This window comes from Camelus dromedarius, chromosome X, assembly GCF_036321535.1.
Source record: "Camelus dromedarius isolate mCamDro1 chromosome X, mCamDro1.pat, whole genome shotgun sequence".
NCBI classification, from domain to species: domain Eukaryota; kingdom Metazoa; phylum Chordata; class Mammalia; order Artiodactyla; family Camelidae; genus Camelus; species Camelus dromedarius.
The window spans coordinates 1599785-1618511 of NC_087472.1; the positions used below are offsets into that span (position 1 = coordinate 1599785).

Here is an 18727-nt window from a genome sequence, read left to right on the forward strand (position 1 = left end):
GCGGTGCAGCGACAGCAGCCCCGGAGAGTCCGGCCCCCAGGACGAGCCCCCCCGCCCCCCCCCCCAGGGCTGGCGGAGGGCGCCACTGTGGGGACGCGGCCTGACCCAGCCTCCACACAGCTTCCCTGCACCCCAGGACCGAGGGGAATCCCACATGACGATCTGGTCCATGGACACGGCAGTCCAGTCCTCAGGCCGAGCCCCCAACCCCTCTTGTGCGACCTAGGCCACCAGCAACACTTTGGGAAGTTCTCTGGCTTCTGGGGAGCCCTCTCAGAGGCGACCCCCCATTCCCATGGGTACCTCATTCCCTGCCCACTCTCAGCCAGTTCCCGCTTTCCAGGGGCTCCTTGAACCCTAAGTCAGGCGGGAGCCTGGTGTCCTTCTATCCCTCAGTGTGGTGTCTCTGGGGGTCCCAGCCCGGCAAAGGTAATGGCATGAGCTGAAGGCAGCTCGTTCTTCCCAGCAGAGGTGTCGGGCCTGGGCATGAGCCTGCAAGCCCCCCACCCAGTACCCTAGCACCAGGACCCTCCCGGCTCCCTGGGCCCAGCCCTGGCTCTACCCTGGCCCATTATCCCTGCCTGGCTCACTGTCTCCACCGACGTGTGCTGCGTGTCTGCCTGGGAGGCGGAGGAAGCTGTCCACGCTGGCCCTGCCCTCAGGGGTCCTCCTTAAGTGGGAAGGAAACAAGCCCATAGCTCTAGGGGGCTGGTGACAGAGGGACGTCCAGGACAGGCAGAGCCCTCCAGAGCCTGTGACCTTGGGGCTGCATCCAAGGGACTGGGGAGAAGCATCGGGTCCCCAGAAAGGGGGTGGGCTGGAGACCTCCGAGGCTGGCCTTGGCTTAAGAGTGACTGTGGGTGGGAAGAAGAAGGGAGACCCTGGAGCCTGCACACCAGTGTGGGGTTCTGGCAGAGACTGATGGGCACTTGGGCTCCCAGAAGGGAATGGAAGGGATAAGAGTGGAGCCGGGAGGCCAGCTGGGGACCGCCAGGGAGTTAGAATGAAGCAGAGGGAGCTTAGCAGTGACTGTGGTTACCCCGAGATGGGGTACGCTTGATCCTACGCCCCTGTGCCAAGGAAAGAACCGGGAGGGTGGGTTGGACACAGATGGGGGCAGGAGGGCCAGGCAGCTTTCCTGGACGTGCCTGATGACACCTCTTTTTCGCAGGTAGCGGAAGTCATAGGCATGGGGCCAAGGGGAGGGCCAACGGGCATGGAGTGGACTCATGGGGGAACGTGGGGCTGGGGATCAGGCTTCTTCTAAAAAGACGTATTTGTATTTTATTTCCAGATATGATTCTCCAGCAAGGACATAAATACAGTCGGGGAGGGGAAAGCGAGAAGGATGGGTGGCTATAAATTAGAAAGAAGCCAGGCAGGGTGGAGGCGGGGGGGGGGGGGAAGGAAGGAAGGATGGGCGGTGGGAGAGGCGACAGGGAGCCCGTCCCACTCCCTGCCAGACACTCCTGGGTCGCTGGCTCCATCCATGGCTCCTCCTGGGTCGCTGGAGGGAAGGCATTGTGAAGGCGGGGCCTGCTGCTCCCTGAGCTCACAAGTCAGTCACCTTGTTCTCCACCAGGGCGGCAATCTGCTGCAGGCGGCAAGCCAGCTGCATCTTCTGGCCCATGGGGTCCTCCTCCAGGGCACTGATGACCTGCGGGGCAGAGGAGGCCACCCCGCCTGAGGCCCCAGCCTTCTGCCCACTGGCCCAGGGACACCTGCCCTGTTTCCATTTCAGTAGTAGGCTGGGGAGTGGGGCGGGCAACAGGGGTGGCCCGAGGCCTCCCAGAGGAATTTGGGCGGAAGCCAAGCCCCTTCCCCAACCTGGGCTCTTCTTCTTTGCCCAGATTGGGCCTGGACACTTCCTCCCACCCCCAGGGAGCTCCCTGGGACCTCCCTCTGGGCTCCAGAGGTGCGACGCTCCCTACTGGAGTTCCCTGGGCCTCACCTGGTCATAGTACCTGTGGATGTGGCTGTAGAGCTCTTGCAGAGCTTCCAGACAGTGGGGAGCGGAGGTGTAATTCTAGGGGCAGCACACAGGCGGGTGAGGCCCCACCTTGGCCCTCCAGCCCCCAGCCGCCCTCCTCCGCTCTCCTCCCCCAGCGTGGAAGGGTGTGACCTATGGGCTGTGCCTCACCCCGGAGAGCTCCGCCAGAGTCGAGTTCATCTCCTGGTAACTCGCTGGAGAGCTCTGGCGAATGTCGGAGTAGTATCTGGAGGAGTGGACCCAGTTACGGTTGGGCAGCCCCAAGTCCCTCGTCCGTGACACCCTGACACCTACCTCTCCACCATCTGCTTGTAGCGAGGGATCTCCCGGGCGTAGAGCAGTTTGTTCACCGGGGAGTCCTGCTCCGGAGGGAGAGGCGGTAGGCATGAGTGGGGAGGTGGGGGAGCTCTGGCCCTGTCAGTCTGACTGTGCCACTGGTGTCCCCTCCCCTGGCCTCCTGACCCCATTATTCGCCGCCCCCAAGCCCCACCCAGGGCTCTGTGCCGAGCCCCGACAAGCCTCTCCTCCTCAAGCCCCTGGCTGCCACCACCTGCCCTGCCCTCACCCACCCGGCCCACTTTATGCTCCGAGACAGTGCAGGAGTCCATGAAGGTCTGGGCGATGACGGCGAGGATGGCGTCCACGTTGTCTGACACCCGCACATCAAAGATGACCTGTGGGTTCTTCAGAGTGTTCACCCAGAACCGCAACAGCAGGCTGGGGACAGGCCAGCCGAACGTGTGAGGTATGGCTACTCTAACATTTGCCCCAGCCCTGAGTTCCACTGAGAGCTGCCCCGTGAGTCCTGGTTTCTCTGGGACCCCAGGTCCCACCTGCTCGGGGGCCAGGGGGAGCAAGCAAGGTACCTGTTAGTCTTCCAGATGTGCAGGGTCTCCGGATCCAAGATGCCATGCTTCTCAGCCAGCTCGTCCAGGAAGTCAAACAGGTACTTGACGGCGATGGGTACAGGCCGGTTCACGCTGAGGATGGCCTGGAAGGTGTCATCCACAAACTTCTGCAGTGTGCCCTGGGAGGCAGGGAAGGATGGTATGGGGCAGGGTGTGGGGCCCTCAAAGCTGTGGCCAGCCCCATCCTCCCTCAGTGGGTGGGGCCGCCCCTCTGCCTCTCGGGACCACGCTGTCCCCCCTTCCCCAGCTCAGTCAGGATGCCCTTAGTGAGCCTCCCCAGACACCCAGCCACACCGACCAACCTTCATGGAGAGCAGGCGGGTGAGGTAGATCTCTGGGATGGCCTTGGCCCGAGCCCGTTCCCGCTCCCGCTCCTTCAGGCTGCTGCGGCGCGCCTTGGCCCCTTCCGGCTCCTCGGTGGCTTTCACCAGGTGCCAGAGGCGGACCCCGCCCTCTTCACCGTCCTCCAGCATAGGGATGTCTGAAGGCACAGAAGCCCGGCCTCAGTCCTATGTCCCCATCGCCCACCCCATGCGGCTCACCTGGTGGGGTGGGGACAGGGTCAGGGGAGCTGAGGGAAGCCGGGGATGAGAGATGTGGACAGGAGGGTGGCAGCCCAACACCCTACAGCCCTGGAGCTCCCTGACCAGAACACACCGCCACGCTCGTCCACCCCAGGTCCTTGACTCAGCCTAGAGTTTTGACTTGCCCCCTGGCAAGCTGTAGGGAGACCCAGGCAAGGCAGACAGCGTGACCAGGACTCCTGCCTGCCTGCCCCAAGATCCTGGGGGCAGGTGGGTGCGTCTGGGCCACGGGACTCACTCTCCCCAGAGGGGCAGCTCTGGGCCAGGCTCTGGGAGACGGCGCCTCCATTGTGCAGCTGGGGGATGAGCCCCACCGTGGCTCCATCCGGGACCTGGCAGGGAGGCGATCAGAGGCTGGGCTCCTTCCTCGGCTGATGCAGAGGCGGGGGTCTGCCCCCAGCTCCCGCCCGCCGGTCACCTTGTAGTGCTGCAGAGTGTTGAGTCTTTTCCACTGGTTCTGAGTCACTGACGTCAGGTCCTCATCTGATAGGGTTAGGTGGCCAGCCACGCCTGAGCGCCACTCTGAGGGCCCCAGGGAAGCCAGTCAGCCCACCGCCCACTCTCCGAGTCCCCCATTCTGAGCAAGGCAGAGCTGAGCATCCACAGGTGAGAACAGACCCAGGCAGGGCCAGCGGAGGGGGAGGGCTCTCACCAAGATCTAGGTCGTGCACTGAGGGCCTCTGCGAGAACGGGGTGCCCTTGTAGACTTGGTCCAACACCTTCTCCTTGACTTGGGTGATTGTGTCCGTGTCGAGCACCCGGGCAGGCACGTGCTGCCCTGCGCCGCTTCCTGCAGCCCCACCAGCCCCAGGGCTGGCCAGCACCATCAGCGTCAGGGGCTGGAACTCCACGTCCTCCCGCAGCAGGCGGCTGTCGTTCAAGGTCCGTTTTGCCTTCCCTGTCACAGCATCCACGGGGCCCTTGTCCACCTGGTACTGGATGGCCCGGAGAAGCATGTACAGTGGCTCGCCTGCCACCTCCTGCAACCACCGGGCCGGGCCAGCGTCAGCTGGGGACGGGCAGGCTGTGTGAGGCTCAGGGGCATGGTGGGTGGGGATTTCAGGGAGGGGCAGCCATCTGGCCTCACAGAGCAAGGGTGGGCAGCGACAGCAGCCTCTGCTTTACATCCGGCCTGGGCCAAAGTTGGAAGCCCTTCCCTTACCACTGTCCCCACTGGTCCTCATGCCCAAGGCCCCTGAGGGAGTTTGGGCACAGATCCACAAGACCACAGGCAGCAGCCCGGGAAGGGAGTGAGGGGAGAAGGGCCCTCACCCTTAGGAAGGAGTAGAGACAGATGGACACCCAGTTGGTGAGCAGCTTCTCCACCATGGTCTCCGTCCTGCAGGGAGTGGCCCGGGTCAGGGGGGCTGCTGTGGGGCCGTCCCGTCTCTGGGCCAAGGCAGGCAGTAGCAGGAAGGCAGCGCTGCCCTTCGCGGCCAGCCTTTGTGCCCAGGTCACTGTTCAGGACCACTTCCTCCTACTTCCCTGCCAGTGGCTTCTGAGCTAGCCTGCCCCCTGGGGGCTCCTGGCCCCGCCCACCCCAGGACAGGGCCAGAGGGAGCCAGCTCCCCTGCTCCAGGACTGGTCAGGCCAAGGCCAACCTGCGCAGCATGAGCTTGGGGTTCCTGTGCACGTAATGGGCAGCCAGGTTGCCAAGCAGTGTCCTCATGATGTCGGTCAGGTACTCGAGCTTGCCGTGCAGTGCCAGGGACAGCAGCGAAGCCACATGGCAGCGGTCCCGCTGGGAGAAGCTGGGCTGCTCCTCCAGGGTATGGATGAGCTAGGCGGAAGTTGGGGGGCACTCGCTCCGGTAAGCCCCACCTGTCCTCCCACCTCTGTGCCCACACCTGCCGCCCAGCCCCACCTCCTTGCCCGAGGCCCCCTGCCAGCCCACAGATTCTCACTGTGAGAAGGAAGAGCTTGCTGTTGAGCAGGTTGGAGAGCTGCATGAGGCCCTGGTGCACGGGGGCACGGCGGCCCTCTTCCCCCGGCCCCTCAAGGGCAGGCTGCAGCGGGCAGCTGCCGCGCCCGGGGAAGAAGACGCGCTCGGCATACGTGCAGTAGTCCAGGAAGGGGATGCCGCTGGCCTCCAGGTCGCTGCTGAGGTCGGTCATCTCGGTCATCAGATCTGTAGGCCAGGAGCCACCAAGGTGTGAGCTCCGGGCCAGGTAAGCCCTCTGCCCCTCTCCCCTCACCCCCTCCCCACCTGTGAACTCCTTTCGGCACTGGTCGCCCACGCCAATCTCCAGGTTCTCCAGCTGCACCAGAACCTTTTGGTAGTCTCGCAGGGCCTGCTTGCTCTTGTGCCTACAGCCCGGGGACCAGGTGTCAGCCACACGCCCAGGCCTGCCTGGGCTGAGGCCACCAAACTGAGACAGCTGCCAGCCCAGAGGCCTGTCACGGGGTACCTTTTCCAAAAGTGAAGAGGGAAGTTTGCACAGGTATGTACGTGGCGGGGAGGGGGCCCCCTCACCTGTACATGAGGGTGAGGAGGAGCACGGCCGCGATCAGCACGGCTGCGCCCAGGCCCAGGCCCACCTGGGCCTCCACCGGGAAGGCAGACAGTACGGGTTCCTCCTCGTACTGGACAGGGCCCAGGGCCAGCCGCACGTTGCCCATCTGCACCTGGGGGGGGGGCAGGGCTCTTGAGCACAGGCCTGCAGCACTCCACCCGCCCACCCTTGTGTGGGGTCCAGCCTCACCACGAACTGCGGCAAGGTGCTGGAGCCATTGGTGGGGTGTGGGGCCCGCGGGGGCGGCTCACAGTATAGGTGGGTGAGCGTGAGCGTCTGCACCAGGCACTCGCTGTCACCGATGTGCACACGCACCTCCTCCTTGCTGATCCCCAGGTTGAGCCCCTCGCCCTGGGAGACAGACCAGGGGCCTGAGCCACGGCCAGCCTGCACCCGCAGCCCCCAGTAGAGCCAGCCGGCGGAAGGCCTCACCTCCACGTCCAGGATATTGCCTGGCTTGAGGCGATAGGGGCGGATGGGCCCCTCGCGGCTGAGCGGGGCCAGGCGGGGGTTAGGCTGGTACAGGAAGTCCTGGCCCCCACTGGCGCTGGCGAAGTCCACATGCACGTTGTCTAGGGAGAAGAATACCCGCCGGGGGCTGGCCCCGTCTGGCACTGCGGGGCTCCGGCACAGGAGGAGGCTGGATGAGTTGACGGAGCAGACGGTGGAGCACTGCGAGGCAGTGGGGCCAGGTCGAGGTAGGGTGAGCTAGGGGCTCCCTACTGACTCCCAGCGGATAGAGGCCCGCCCCTCCCCCTGCCTGGGCACGGCCTAGGGGCAGCCCCGCTGCCTGCTGGTGGGGGCTCACCTGCAGCCAGCCCGTCTCAAGCTGGATACAAGCCTGAGGGGCTGCAGCAGGAGCCCCACAGCTCCTCCTTGGGGGTGGGTCCCAGGGGTGTGCTCCCACAGCCTGTACCTCCGCTGCAGCCTCCAACCACACAGACAGCAGGGGCCGCCGCACCACGTCCAGGCCTGTGCCCCTGACTCGGATCAGCCGCCCGCCCCTGTGCCGGGATAGTGCTCAGCAGGGACAGCGGTAGCGGGCAGCCCGGCCCAGTTCTGTTTCTCCGCCTCCCCGGCAGGTGACCTGGGTTGCCCTGGGTGGACCAGGTCCTCACCCCCGGAAGCTGACGCTGGGCTCCGCTGCCAGGAGCTGGGGATTGGCAGTGTAGTGGAAGGGGCTGGCGAGCAGCGTGCGCTGGGCACGGCCAAAGACCACCCGGACCACCGCTTCTCCTGGGCTGGCCTGGGGCATGGTGCGGCACACGATGGCCTCAGGACACACTGGCTCCCAGCTGCAGGGTGGGGAGGGGTCTGGCATCCTGGGCTCTAGCCTCTGTCTGGCCACCCCACGAGACACCTGCTCTGCTTCCCTCAGTGAAGGCAGAGAGCATCAGTGTTAGGCGCCGCAGCCATGTCCCTTGGAATTTGAGGGGGGCCTTAGGGAGCCCTGAGTCCACCACCCCTGCTGTACACAAGGGGACACTGAGGCCCATAGAGCGCACCCCCAACTGACAGCAACCAACTAGAACCAGGAAGAGATACTCACACAGGACAGGGTTGGCTGCCCACAAAAGCACTGACGTTGCCTCCTGTCTGGAGGTGCTGCCCGTGGATGGTGAGCTGTGTGCCCCCTGCCTGGGGACCCCACTGAGGGCTCAGGCTCAGCAGGACGGGGTCCTGGGGAACAGGGCAGGCTGGGGCAGGCATAGCAGCCTGGCCTGGCGTTTCCTCACCTTGGCTCCAGCCCCCAAGGCCCTTGGGCTCTGAAGTGTAGGCCCACATCTCGGCTCTGTTTGCTGAGCCCCAGCTGATTGTTTCCCCTTTCTGGAAGCCCTGTGCCCGGCTTCTGCAGCACCCCTACAGCTCTCCTCCCAACCACCCTGCCCCACCAGGGGGCGCTCTTCTCTACTCACTTAGTCTCTGCCTCTTCTCTCTGCCCCTCAGGCTGGCCTCATCCTCTGGCTCACACCTCACAGCACCCCCCCCCCCCAGCTCTAAACCCTGAGATTCAGTCGCCTCCTTGGGGTGCAGAACTCCTGATGCTAACCTGCCCCTGCACTCCACTGCTCCGGCCCTGGGACTCCTGCTCTCCTCCACCCTGTGCCCATAGGCAGCCAGGTCGGCAGCAAGTCCAGACAACTCTGCGGCGCCGCGTGGTCCTCCCGCCTCCCTGCCCACCGCACCTGCCGCCGCTGCTGCTTGTCTCCCTTCTGGACAGCGGCCGGTGGCAGCATCCTCCCTGTCCTGTCACTGCCCTCAGCCCACCCTCCACTCAGTGACCAGAATGATCATCTGGATCACGAGGGTGCCCTCCTGGACACGTTGCAGCCCTTTCTGCTAATGTTAGGTCAAGTTTGAAATCTTCAGCCTAGATGTCTCTCCCCTCCTGCCCCTTTTTCCTACTGTCCCCTGTGTGGGGACCACCCTGGCTGGGCACTGACCTGGTAGGTGAAGTGTTGGGTTGAGATGCCTGGTGGCCGACTCTTAATGGCCACTCGGATTGGCCCCACAGTGCCGTTGGGGGCAGGAGATGTCACACACACAATCCTGGAGAGCAGAGGCCCAATAGCGGCTCAGGCCTGCGCGGGTCAGGCCCTTCCCTGGTGGAGCCACTGCACCCCCCCTTCCGCCTTCCCTGGCTCATCTTCCTTTGGCGCATCTGACCTGGGCCTACGTTTCTTGGCTGCAAGCCTCCCTTCTCTCTGGGTGGCCAGTCTGAGGGCCTCCCTGGGAGGGCCTCCCTCCGCCCCCTACCACCAGGATGCCTCACCGGTCAGAGGTGCGGTAGAAAGAGGGGTCTGGGCTGCAGGGCCGGCCAGCCACACTCACGGCGTCCTGCACATCAGCAAAGTCCCGGCCCAGGTTGGAGCCCAGGATGGTGAGAGCCAAGCCGCCCTCAGGGGGACCGGTCAGGGGCTCAACCTGCAGCAGGGAAGGATGGTGATGGGGTCCCCCAAACCCACACCCACTTTGCAGTGGGGGTTGCCTGGCCAGCTGACCAGCTGGAGGTGAAACAGCTGTGAAGGCTGGGGGCCTGGGGCAGGGCTGGTCTGAGCCAGGTGAAGCTGAGATGGTGGGGGCTGGGCAGGGCCGTTGGGGTTGGAGGTGCTGTGGCCGTTGGGAAGGGGTGGTGCAGAGGTTCGGGTAGAGGGTGGGGGGCTCACCGTGTCTATGCTGGGCATGGGGCACAGCAGCTCCACGGCCCCAGGTGGGCACAGCGGCCCGTAGCGACAGGCGGGCTGGCCCTGGCTGCACCACAGGCAGCCCAGGCTCCCGTTGGCTGCCTGGCAGTGGCTGCAGTCGGGGTGGCCCACGGCGCAGTCGTACAGGGTCACTAGGGAAGGTCAGGCAGCACTGAGGCGCCTCCCCACCACGACATGCCCTGCCCGCCTACCCCGCCACCCACAAGCTCACCATGAAGAGTGCGAGCATTGTCCAGGCGCTGGCCCTCACCCCTGGTGACATAGATGGGCACCGGGAGCTCCCGCTGGGCCATGGTGGGGCGGAACTGTGGGCAGAGGGTGGGGTCAGGCCCGACCAGCCTCGGAACACCCCCTGACCCCTGCCTCCTCTAGGACGCTCCTCTCAGAATGGGTGCCATTGTTCAGTGCCCGCGTCTCCTGCCAGACTGCCAGCCTAAGGGCAGAGGCTGTGGGCACCGTGTTCCTGCGGCACTCCCAGGGCCGGCACGGAGCAGGCCTCGTGAGCGATGAACAAGAATGACAAGATAAAGAGGCAGCTGAAGCTGCGGGGCGGCAGCCCACCTGCTGGGCCCGGCAGTAGATGAGGCCTGTGTCGCCAGTCGTCTCTTCTAGGGAGGCCGGCAGCTTCTGCAGTTCTCCAGGTAGCTCCAGCCAGCAGTGATAGGAGGCAGGAGGGCCCTGGGGGTGGACACAGGCTGTAAGGAGCCTGGACACCGTCAGGCCCTGCCATGGCCCCCCCACCACGCCCCACTGTCTCCGTCCCCCTCCTACTGGACTGCTCACTCGGAAATGCTGAAGATTCTGCACGTACAGGGCCAGACGGCTCTCCCAGCCCACAGGCACCAGGAGGGGGCCCGCCAGGCCCTTGACTTGGGGACAAGCCCACGGGCCACGCACCTGGACGTCCACCTGGGGAAAGGAGACCCCTTAGTACTTCAGGAGTCAAGGGACCTGGGCAGGCACAGGCAGGGTGGGTCTACAGTGGAGGTGAAGGGAAGCCGGTGGGCCGGTGGGCCGGTGGGCCGGGCCCACCCACCTCCAGGGCACTGTAGATGGTTCTCTCGCCCTCCGGGCAGTGCTCCCCATACACACAGAGGCTGCTTTGTGGGCACCAGTGGCACCGCCAAAGGCTGCCCACACAGGCACGGCACCTGGAGGGGCAGAGGAGCTGCTCAGGCTGCACGCCATCTGAAGTCACTCCCCCTGCCCAGCAGCCAGGCCCAACACTCACGGGGCAGCCACCTCCAAGGCCTGGACAGCACCACAGTCATAGAAGGAGAAGTTGGTGGCGGCCACGGCCACATCCTCAAACATCAGGGCCAGGGGCAAGGTGATGTGGTCTGGGAAGGGGTGGTGACAGGACAGGTCATGTGGCTCCTGCCCCTGCAGCTCCTGCTTTCACCCCTCATCCCACGGACCCCTTACCTGTGCCTGGAGGATTAAGCGGCAGCTGGTCCTGGGGAGGGGTGACGCAGGCCACGTTGGGCCCTTCCACGTGAGCCAAGCTCTCATAGTCCCCAAAGGCACAATGGAAGTATTCATCCGGGGCCAGGGCAGGCAGCCAGGGCACAGACAAGGTGACCTGGGACATGTGGGAGGAATACACAGCAGGCAGGAAGATGGATCCAGGGCAGAGGAGGTGGGAGCGGAGGTAGTGGGAGAGGAGGGGGAGAACAGGGGAGGCAGCCCCGCTAGGCAGGGTGTGACCAGCGCCTCACCTGGCCCTGCTCCTGGCGGGGATGGTGGGCCGGCAGCAGGCTCTGGACATGCAGGCAGCAGTTGTCCCCATAGCTCCAGAGCCACTGGTTGGGCTGGGCTGCGCGCCTGCATTGGCCCTTGCGGGTACACCTGCAGGGCAGGGGCCCATTTGGTCCCCGTGTGGGTCTCAGGGTCCCTGGGTGATTGGCGGCAAGGGGTCTGGGAGGATGGCCCAGGTGGAGTGCAGCAGGCTGGGCAGTGACAGGGACTGCTCAGAGAGGAAGGGCCGAGTGCACAGGGTTTCTCAGCTGATGCGCGGGGTTCAGTCTTGACTGTGAGTGAGAAGTGGGCTGCTGCTCGGGAGGGGAGCACACATTTAACTTAGGGTTGTCAGAAGGGATTCCTGGGGCTGCTGTGAGGAGCATGGGCTGGAGGGGAGCTAGAGTGGGCCAGGGGACACCAAGAGAGGTGACAGAGGCCTGGCCCAGAGTGGGGCTGGGGAGATAAGAAGTGAACAAGTCGGTAAGTGTTGGGAAGGGAGTGCCAACCAGATTCCTGGTTTGGCGGGCTGGGGCACCATGGGGGATCTCAGCCCAGCCCTGCATCTCCACTCAGGGAGACGAGATGGCCTCCGAGCATACAGATCCACACTCACCTGCCCTGGAGGACACACCAGCCACACAGTGGGTCCCGAGCCTGGAGGCAGCTGGTGCAGTTGGGAAACTGGGGGCAGGCTGCCACGGGTACCCGGTCTACCTGGATGGGTGGCGAGGGCAGAGGTAGTGGGTGCAGGGGCTCGGGTCTCGTGTGCCCAGCTCCCCGGGGACAGCCCTCACCTGCTGGGAAGTCAGGACATAGAGGTGGCTACCGCTGCTGTCCACCAGTAGGTCGGGGCTAATGGCCGAGCCCGGGGGCCCCACCTGTTGCGAGTGGTATACCTGGCCTTGGGTGCCATTGAGAAAGACCTAGGTGGATGACAAGGACAGGGCTGGGCCAGCCCGCCGATCCCAGGTCGGTGCTCAAGATGGTCCTAGGCCAACTGTTAAGGGCAGATGCTCTCATCCTGGGGCTCCCAGGGAGCATCCCGTCCCACAGAGCCAGCTCCCCTTCCCTTCAGACCAGGGAAGCTGGGCCATGCCACAGAGGGTGGGGCAGGTGCACGGGCATCCAGCTTGCCCATGTCACCTCCCCAAGTCAGCATTACCCAGCTCGAGTGACAGGGCCATCCTGGGTGGGGCCTTTGGGAGCCAGGGACAGGAGGGCAGCTGCCAAGAGACAAACAGGTCACAAGAAGGCAAGTCTCCAGCTATTGGCTGGAGAAGTTGGGGCCGCCTGGGAGGCATTCTAAACAACACATCTGGGACCCAGAATGGGAGGTAGCACCCAGCGAGCCATCAGTGTGTGGTACAGCTTTCCGACCTGCCAGCAGGACACAGGCCGAGGGGTGGAAGGAAACTGAGGCTGAGTCTGGTCTGGCAGCATAGAGGCTGTGGACCAGGGCTCTGACCTGGGGCCGCAACCTCCTTTGTCAGGCCCTTACCTTGTGCAGCTGGCCCTGGGCGTCCCCCAGGAAGGCTATCGTGTGCCCATCTGCCTGGAGGGCTGCGATGGCGCTGATGGAGTGCGGGAGCTGCAGCAGAGGCCCAGCCTCCAGAGGCTGGCGGCCAGCGATGGGGCTGGGGGTGTGTTCATCGCCACAGGGATACGACTCAGGAGAGTCCTGCATGGGCAGAGAGGGGGGAATCAGTTCCTGGAAGAGGTAGGAGGAGGGAGAAAGGTCAAAGGAGACAGTCTGAGAACAGCTAGGAGACTGAAACTGAACCAGCCCCTCCTTGACATCCTCTAAACAAGAGGTCGTAGGTGATCATCAAGTGAAAGCACCCAGCTGCCCTCCGCCCAGGGCGACACATGGCAGCCCCGGTCTGGGCAGAGAGACACTGAAGGTCCACGGAGGGAAAGGGACAGAGAGGCAGGTTGGTTAAGATGAGGCATTGGGAGAAGACCAGAGCTGCAGCTGGAAGGTGGTGCAGAAGAGCCTCAGGTGAGAGGGCGGGGGCGAGACCTCGGGGCGCAGCCACTCACAGGGGGCAGGGTCACGCAGCGTGATGTGACGCCGTACTCTACGGTGGCTTCCTCTGCGCCGCTGGGGCCCCTGCCGCCTGCCGTGTAGCAAAGGCGCCGGGCCCGCTCCATGCTCCCGTCCAGCTGGGCCAAGGGAAAGGCGCACAGGGCCGCCTGCGGCCCCTTCGGGCCTGCGGCAAATGCCCCTAGCAAGGTGCCTGGGGCAAGGAAGGCGGCCTGGATGAGGCCCTGGCCCCGGCAGGTGAGGGGCACCTCCACATAGGAGTAGAGGTTGGCGTCCCCCAGGCAGACTCGGGCCACGTAGGAGCAGTACTCGGCCTGGGTCCGGGCCCCGCGGCGGCGGAAGACGAAGTAGGCCGAGCGGGTGTCGGCAAAGGCCCCCACGTAGCTGTTGTTGTAGTCGGAGAGGTCACCCACTACGAGGCGGCCCAGGCCCTCACTGGAGAAGGGCTGTGGCCCGGCTAGCTGGCGCACGGTCAGGGGCGGAACCCCGCCCGACAGCTTGCCCGCCAGGCCCCGGGCCACCAGCAGGAGGTCCCGGCCTGGCCCGGGCACCACTAGGCCCACCGTGGCCACCCCCGGGGTGTTGGCGGCCACGAACTGCCCGTCGCCAGGGTCCTCGGCCTGATACAGCACCTGTGCCACGTCGTCGAGGCGTCGCTTCTCGCACACGCCCTGCCGCACCTGCCCACAGGCCACCAGCTCCTGGGCCCGGCCACTCACCAGCAGCAGCTGGTTGGCATTGTCGGTGAGCCGGGCCTGCGGGCACTCGGCTGGGTCCCGGAAGGGTACGCAGTCGGGACTGTCGAAGACGGGGCCAGTGATGGCCACAGACTCGAGCTGCAGGTCGGGGCTGAGCTGGAAGAGGTGGTTCACCGCGCCCACATAGAGTGCACCCCGGCCGGGAGCCAGTGCCAAACGGTTGAGGGTGGTGTTGGGCGCCGAGAAGCGATGGGCCCCTGCCGTCAGGGTGAGCGGCTGGTACAGCAGCGGCAGCATGAGCAGCAGGCGAGCAATGAAGGGAGGCCGGGGAGCCATGGCGGGGCCCTGGGGGCGAGCCAGGCGGGAGGGCCTGAGTCAGGGTGGTGATGGCAACAGAGGAGGAGGGCGTGGAGAGAGAGCACGGGAGGGAAAGAAGGATCCAGACGAGAGACAGAGCAAAAGGGAGGGGGAGAAGGACAGAGAGACAGTAACAGAAAGCAGGGCAGAGGGAAGGAAGAGAGCAGTGTGCACAAGGAAAGAATCTCTTCCACCTTCTGCTTTATCTAGATTGTTGAAGGGGGCAGATCCTGAAAAGCACAGGAGCATGAACAAGACTCTGAGTGATGGAGGGCAGCAGCGGAGATGAGGGCAGAAGAGAGGAGGTGGAGGTGGGTGGGGTTGGGGGTAAGGGAACTGGAGTGCAAAGACCCCGATGAGGACAGGGACGTGGAGAAGGAGCGGTGGCGATGGCGCGAGGGCAGGGGAGGGCAGGAGAGCCTGTCAGGGAGTGAAAATCTGCCCTGGGAAGCCCATGAGGTGAGGAGTACTGGAGAGAGGAGAGGGCCAGATGCTCCTCCGCTTGCCCCACAGATGGTGAGGGGTGGGTGGTGAGGGCCGGGGTGGGGGATGCTGAGGAGAACAGGGTCAAGCTGCAGAGGAGGGAGAGAGCTGGTAGCCGGCCAGAGCGGGGCTGGGGGCACTGGGAGACAGCACCGGATGCCAAGCTGGTGGGAGGCCTGGCCCTGGACCCATGGGCCCCAGCAGCCAGGGTCCATCTGGGCGTGGCATGGGGAGTGTCAGTGGAGCTGGAGCGGTGTGAGCTGAGCGAGGAAGGAGGAGGAGTGAGGAGAAGACAGTCAGAAGGAGAACTTGACTGGGGGTGAGGAGGGAGGAAAGACTGAAAGAAAGTCCTTGCCAGGGCCCAGGCCTGGCACCCCTCCCCAGCCACATGGGGCCCAGACTGGAGATAGCCCCCATCAGCCTGGTGGGGACACATGGTTGAGCCCTGAGGGGAAGGGTAGGGGCCCCAGCCTCCAGAGGACGCTCTGAGTGGGGCTCTGTCTGCGCCCCCTCCCCACCCCACCCACTTCCCAGCCTGGAGCCATTGGCAGCAGCCCCTGCCCGACAGCATCGGGGTGGTGTCTAGGTGAGTAGACAAGAGACACGCGCCAGTCCCTCAGAGCCCCTGAGCCTTGGTGGCCTCTCAGCCCTCCCTCCTCCAGAACCCAGCCGCAGAGCCACAAAGAGGGATCAGAAGCCAGGTCCTCAGTTGACTTAGGGTCCCGCACAGCTGGGTATGTGGGCACATGGTGGCCAGGAGTGGGCCCACCATAACTCTGCACCCCACCATCTGCCAGCAGAGACACCAGCTTGGGTCTCAGCGGGTGTGCCAGATGGGAGCAGAGTCCTTATCTCAGGAACACAGACAGGAAGGACGACCAACTGAGGGACAGGGGCATTTCCTCCAGACCCTGGATATCAGCGCGGGGGATCGGGGGTGGTGAGGGGGAGAGGGACCGCAGCGGGAGGCACAGTGCTTTGGGGCCCAGGCTCCTCTGTGCTGATTCACCTGCCCTGCCCCACCCCGAGGGCTGCCCCAGAGGGATGTAGGACCCAGGCACTCACCAAAGTGAAGGGGAGCAGCAGGGGCATCTCCTGGGCAGCGTGGCGCTGATGGAGGCCCATCTCATCAGTTCATCTACCCCAGGCCAGTGGTGCTGGGCGCAGGACAGCTGTGGGGGGGCATGGTCCTGAGTGGGAGGGAGACAGTGCAGGCCTGGCCCCATTCACATGCGCCCTGGGGGAGGAGGGAGGCCTGGGGGGGGGCGGTGCCAAGGGCCTGGCAGCCGGACTCCACCACAGCTGGCAGCTTTGTCAGTAGTGGCCGGGCCAAGGCAGCCCTGCCTCCACCCCAACAATATCCCCTCTGTCCAGAGGCCCTGGCCAGAGACCCACTGTCTGATATTCTTTCCTCATCCAGGCTGTTCTGACCAGGGGGCTCCCTGCTACTCCCCACCCTTGGAGACACACCCCTTGGGATCTGGGGACAAAGGGACATGGTTTCCTTCAGCCAGAAAAATGGGACCCACACAGCCAGCTGTGCCTCTCCCTCAACCCCGTGCCAGCCAGTGTGCTCCTCCCTGTGTCCCCCTGGGTCCCCTTGAAGGGCACAGGGGAGGCTGTGGAGCCCCCACGCGAGGGTCAGGGCCCTGAGCCCCTGCAATGCAGCTTCAGTCTAGGTAGCCTTGGTGCCTGGCTGGAGGGAAGCCGTGGCCCTCAATGCCTGCCTTTGTCCAGCTTGGGGGCGGGGGAGAGGCTGGCCAAGGCAGCCAGTCCAAGAGAGCTTCTCCCCTTGCACCCCCACCCCTTTGGCTCCGAGTAAGACTGGCCCCATCCAGCCCCACCTCCAGGGACTGGCAAAGTCGTGCCAGGTACAGCATGGTGGCCATGGGCAGTGCCAGCGGAGGATGCTTCTGGAGGGGCCCAAGGCAAAGAGGATGCACAGGAGGGGGTGGGAACCCGACCCTTAGCTTCAGAATTGGCAACTTGCTGCAGGCTGTCCCCCTCCCCCTCTCCCTGGGGAAACACCATCCCAGGAGGGGCCTAGACCCTCCTCCACACATAGGGTGGGGAAAGGAGTGGCAGCTGGTGGCTGGCTCCCTGGCACCCTCACGGGGCACCATCTGCACACCAAGCCAGCAGAGCTCGGGCCCTGGCCTGAGGTGCAGGAGCAAGTGTGCCTGAGTTGGAGTCCCCATCTTCTCCACGATGTACAGTGGCAGCAGACTCCAGGGCAAGGTGGCAGCAGCAAGGCTAGCTGTCACCTGGTTGGGCCGGTCGGGTAGCTGTGGGGGCGGGGAGCCAGGCGGGCTGCTTCCCTTCCCTGTGCCCTGCCCCATGGCCAGAAGTGCCAGCTCTTCTTTGTGGGGGCAGCAGCCCCGTGTCCTACCTCCCAGCTCCAGGGCCACCTCCTGGCCGGGGCACTGTGTCCCCAGGCAACAGGAGATGTAGTTGCTGGGCTGGGGCTGGTGTCTAAGGATTTTTGCTGGATTTGGGTTGGTTGGCCTTCAGACCCCTGGCTTCTCCCAGCACGCGCATTCCCCTAACCCTGCCCTGGTGGCATCCCGTGCCCTCACTAGCTCCAGCTCACGCCTACCTGGGTGGGCTGCTGATGGAGACGGAGGAACAGCTGGCGGTGCCAGGAGTGCGGTCTGACCCAGTGGAGCCCCAGCTTCCCTCCCCACAATGCAGTCGTGCCCAACCCGACTCGTCCTGGCAGGCCGGCCTGGGCAGCCCAGCCCCTCCGCACCCGCCCCTTTGCCCAATGGCGCTGGGCAGGGCACTGCTGCCCTCTGCCGGCCCCAATGGGCATGGCAGAGGGCCGCCTACCGGCACCTGCCTGAAGAAGTGACAGCGGGGCGGTGCCCTCCCATCAGGTGGGCTGGCGGGCATTCCAAAGCCTTCCCTGAAGTTCCTACTGGGTGCCAGCCTTGGCCTTGGTCCTGGCACCATTTAGAGACAAAGCCCACTGCCACTCGCCCCAAGAATCTCCCAGGTCTCAGGGGCAGAACTACTTGCCAACAGATGAGGCCCCACTGGCAGGACAGCCCACCTGTGGCAGGCACCGCGGGGCAAAAAGGAAGAGGAGTCAGGTCTAGGGGCACCAAGGGCATCAGGAGAGCTTCACAGAGGAAGTGAGGTTTAAGCTGATCTTGAACACTCAGGTCTTCCCGTGTACCAGGGCTGCTCTAAGTGTTCCGTGTATGTGAGCTCATTCAGTCCTTCCAGTGATCCTGGAGTGGGTGCACTGATTTTCCCTAGTTCCTAGGTGGGGAGACTGAGGCCCGAGAAGTTAGGAAACTTGCACAAAGTCGCATGGCTATTAAGTGGCAAGGCTTGGAGTCAGCCACAGGACCCTGCACTTAACCATCAGGCCACAAGGCCCTGAGCCATGGACTGTAGCAGGTGCCAGGCAGGAGGGGAGCTGGGGACTGCCTGGGGCCAAGGCTGCAGGTGACCTGCCCATGGGGTGTTGCCCCCTGCCTGGAGCGTGAGTTTGGTTGAGGTGGGCTCTAGGGATACAGAGGTTAGCAAATTGGGAAAAATTTGGACTTAGCTCATCATAGCTTGGTAAACGGCTTTGTACTTGGACAAGCGCGAGCTGGTGGCCCTAGTATGGAGAGCATGGGAAGCTTGGTCCAGGGTGGCCGTGGGTGTGGACAGAGGTGGAAGCATTCTAGATATGCTCTGGGAGACAGAACCCCAGAGACTTGGCGTTGGAGAGGGTGTAGATGGAAAAGGCAGGAGAATCCAGGAGACCCCTGTGTTCTTTGTACTAGGGTGTCACTTCCTACGGAGCAGGGATGCTATTGGTGGGGCAGGCAGTTGTGGGGGGGTGGGAGGACTGAGGGGCAGGAGGAGATGGCCAGTGGAGCTATTGGGGTCTTAGCATGAGAAGCTTGGCTCAGGGTGATGAGCACTGGGGGGTGGGCATCAGGGGAAGTGAGTGACCCAGAGTTCGAAGGCCCAGTAGATTGGGAGCGAGGGTGCTCAATGAGTTGCTGTCTCTGTCTACACATCCCCCAAGGGGGAAGGCCAAATGCCCAAGACGGGGAGGGACCTAGAAGCTCCAGGAGCAGGCTATTGGGGAGGGGCAGCTGCTGGGGGGGTGATGGGGGGAGGGTCCGTGAACACTAAGACTGGAAGGACTGTCCCTCACAACCCCCCTCATAGCAGTTGGGCCCCTCTCCTCCACCCTGTCCTT

The 18727-nt window shown here is 64.5% G+C and overlaps 1 protein-coding gene across 5 annotated transcripts; it reads right to left on the reverse strand.

Moving 5' to 3' along the window:
- Positions 1-84: 84 nt before the first annotated feature.
- On the reverse strand, positions 85-17213 carry PLXNB3 (plexin B3). 5 transcript variants are annotated; one of them, XM_031445043.2, is made up of 37 exons: positions 17120-17213; positions 15589-15695; positions 12982-14028; positions 12440-12619; positions 11736-11864; positions 11555-11655; positions 10920-11049; positions 10627-10783; positions 10433-10541; positions 10238-10352; positions 9985-10110; positions 9763-9879; positions 9413-9506; positions 9163-9332; positions 8769-8920; positions 8440-8545; positions 7545-7675; positions 7114-7290; positions 6804-6999; positions 6428-6667; positions 6185-6346; positions 5956-6107; positions 5689-5789; positions 5387-5610; positions 5084-5262; positions 4755-4821; positions 4135-4462; positions 3901-4004; positions 3721-3814; positions 3201-3379; positions 2857-3017; positions 2560-2707; positions 2285-2349; positions 2141-2216; positions 1965-2026; positions 1568-1657; positions 85-670 (listed from the first exon to the last, which is right to left on the reverse strand). In XM_031445043.2, the coding sequence occupies exons 2-37, from the start codon at positions 15646-15648 to the stop codon at positions 559-561; spliced, it is 5841 nt and encodes a 1946-aa protein (XP_031300903.2). In that variant the 5' UTR covers positions 15649-15695; positions 17120-17213; the 3' UTR covers positions 85-558. The 5 variants fall into 5 exon arrangements, 4 of the variants coding, with proteins under 4 accessions (XP_031300903.2, XP_064339360.1, XP_031300902.2 ...); XM_064483290.1 differs by having other exon boundaries at positions 583-670; positions 1952-2026; XM_031445042.2 differs by lacking the exon at positions 85-670 and having other exon boundaries at positions 679-1657; positions 1952-2026.
- Between the last annotated feature and the right edge of the window lie 1514 nt (positions 17214-18727).

What these genes read in the sequence shown, in the direction of transcription:
- PLXNB3 (XM_031445043.2), bottom strand. Translation starts at nt 15,648, where the DNA reads ATGGGCCTCCATCAGCGCCACGCTGCCCAGGAGATGCCCCTGCTGCTC. An exon ending in GCTGCGTGACCCTGCCCCCT is followed by an intron (nt 12,620 to 12,981) that starts GTGAGTGGCTGC and finishes CTGCCCATGCAG; the next exon opens with GACTCTCCTGAGTCGTATCC. An exon ending in GCAAGCTCTTCCTTCTCACA is followed by an intron (nt 5,263 to 5,386) that starts GTGAGAATCTGT and finishes ACTTCCGCCTAG; the next exon opens with CTCATCCATACCCTGGAGGA.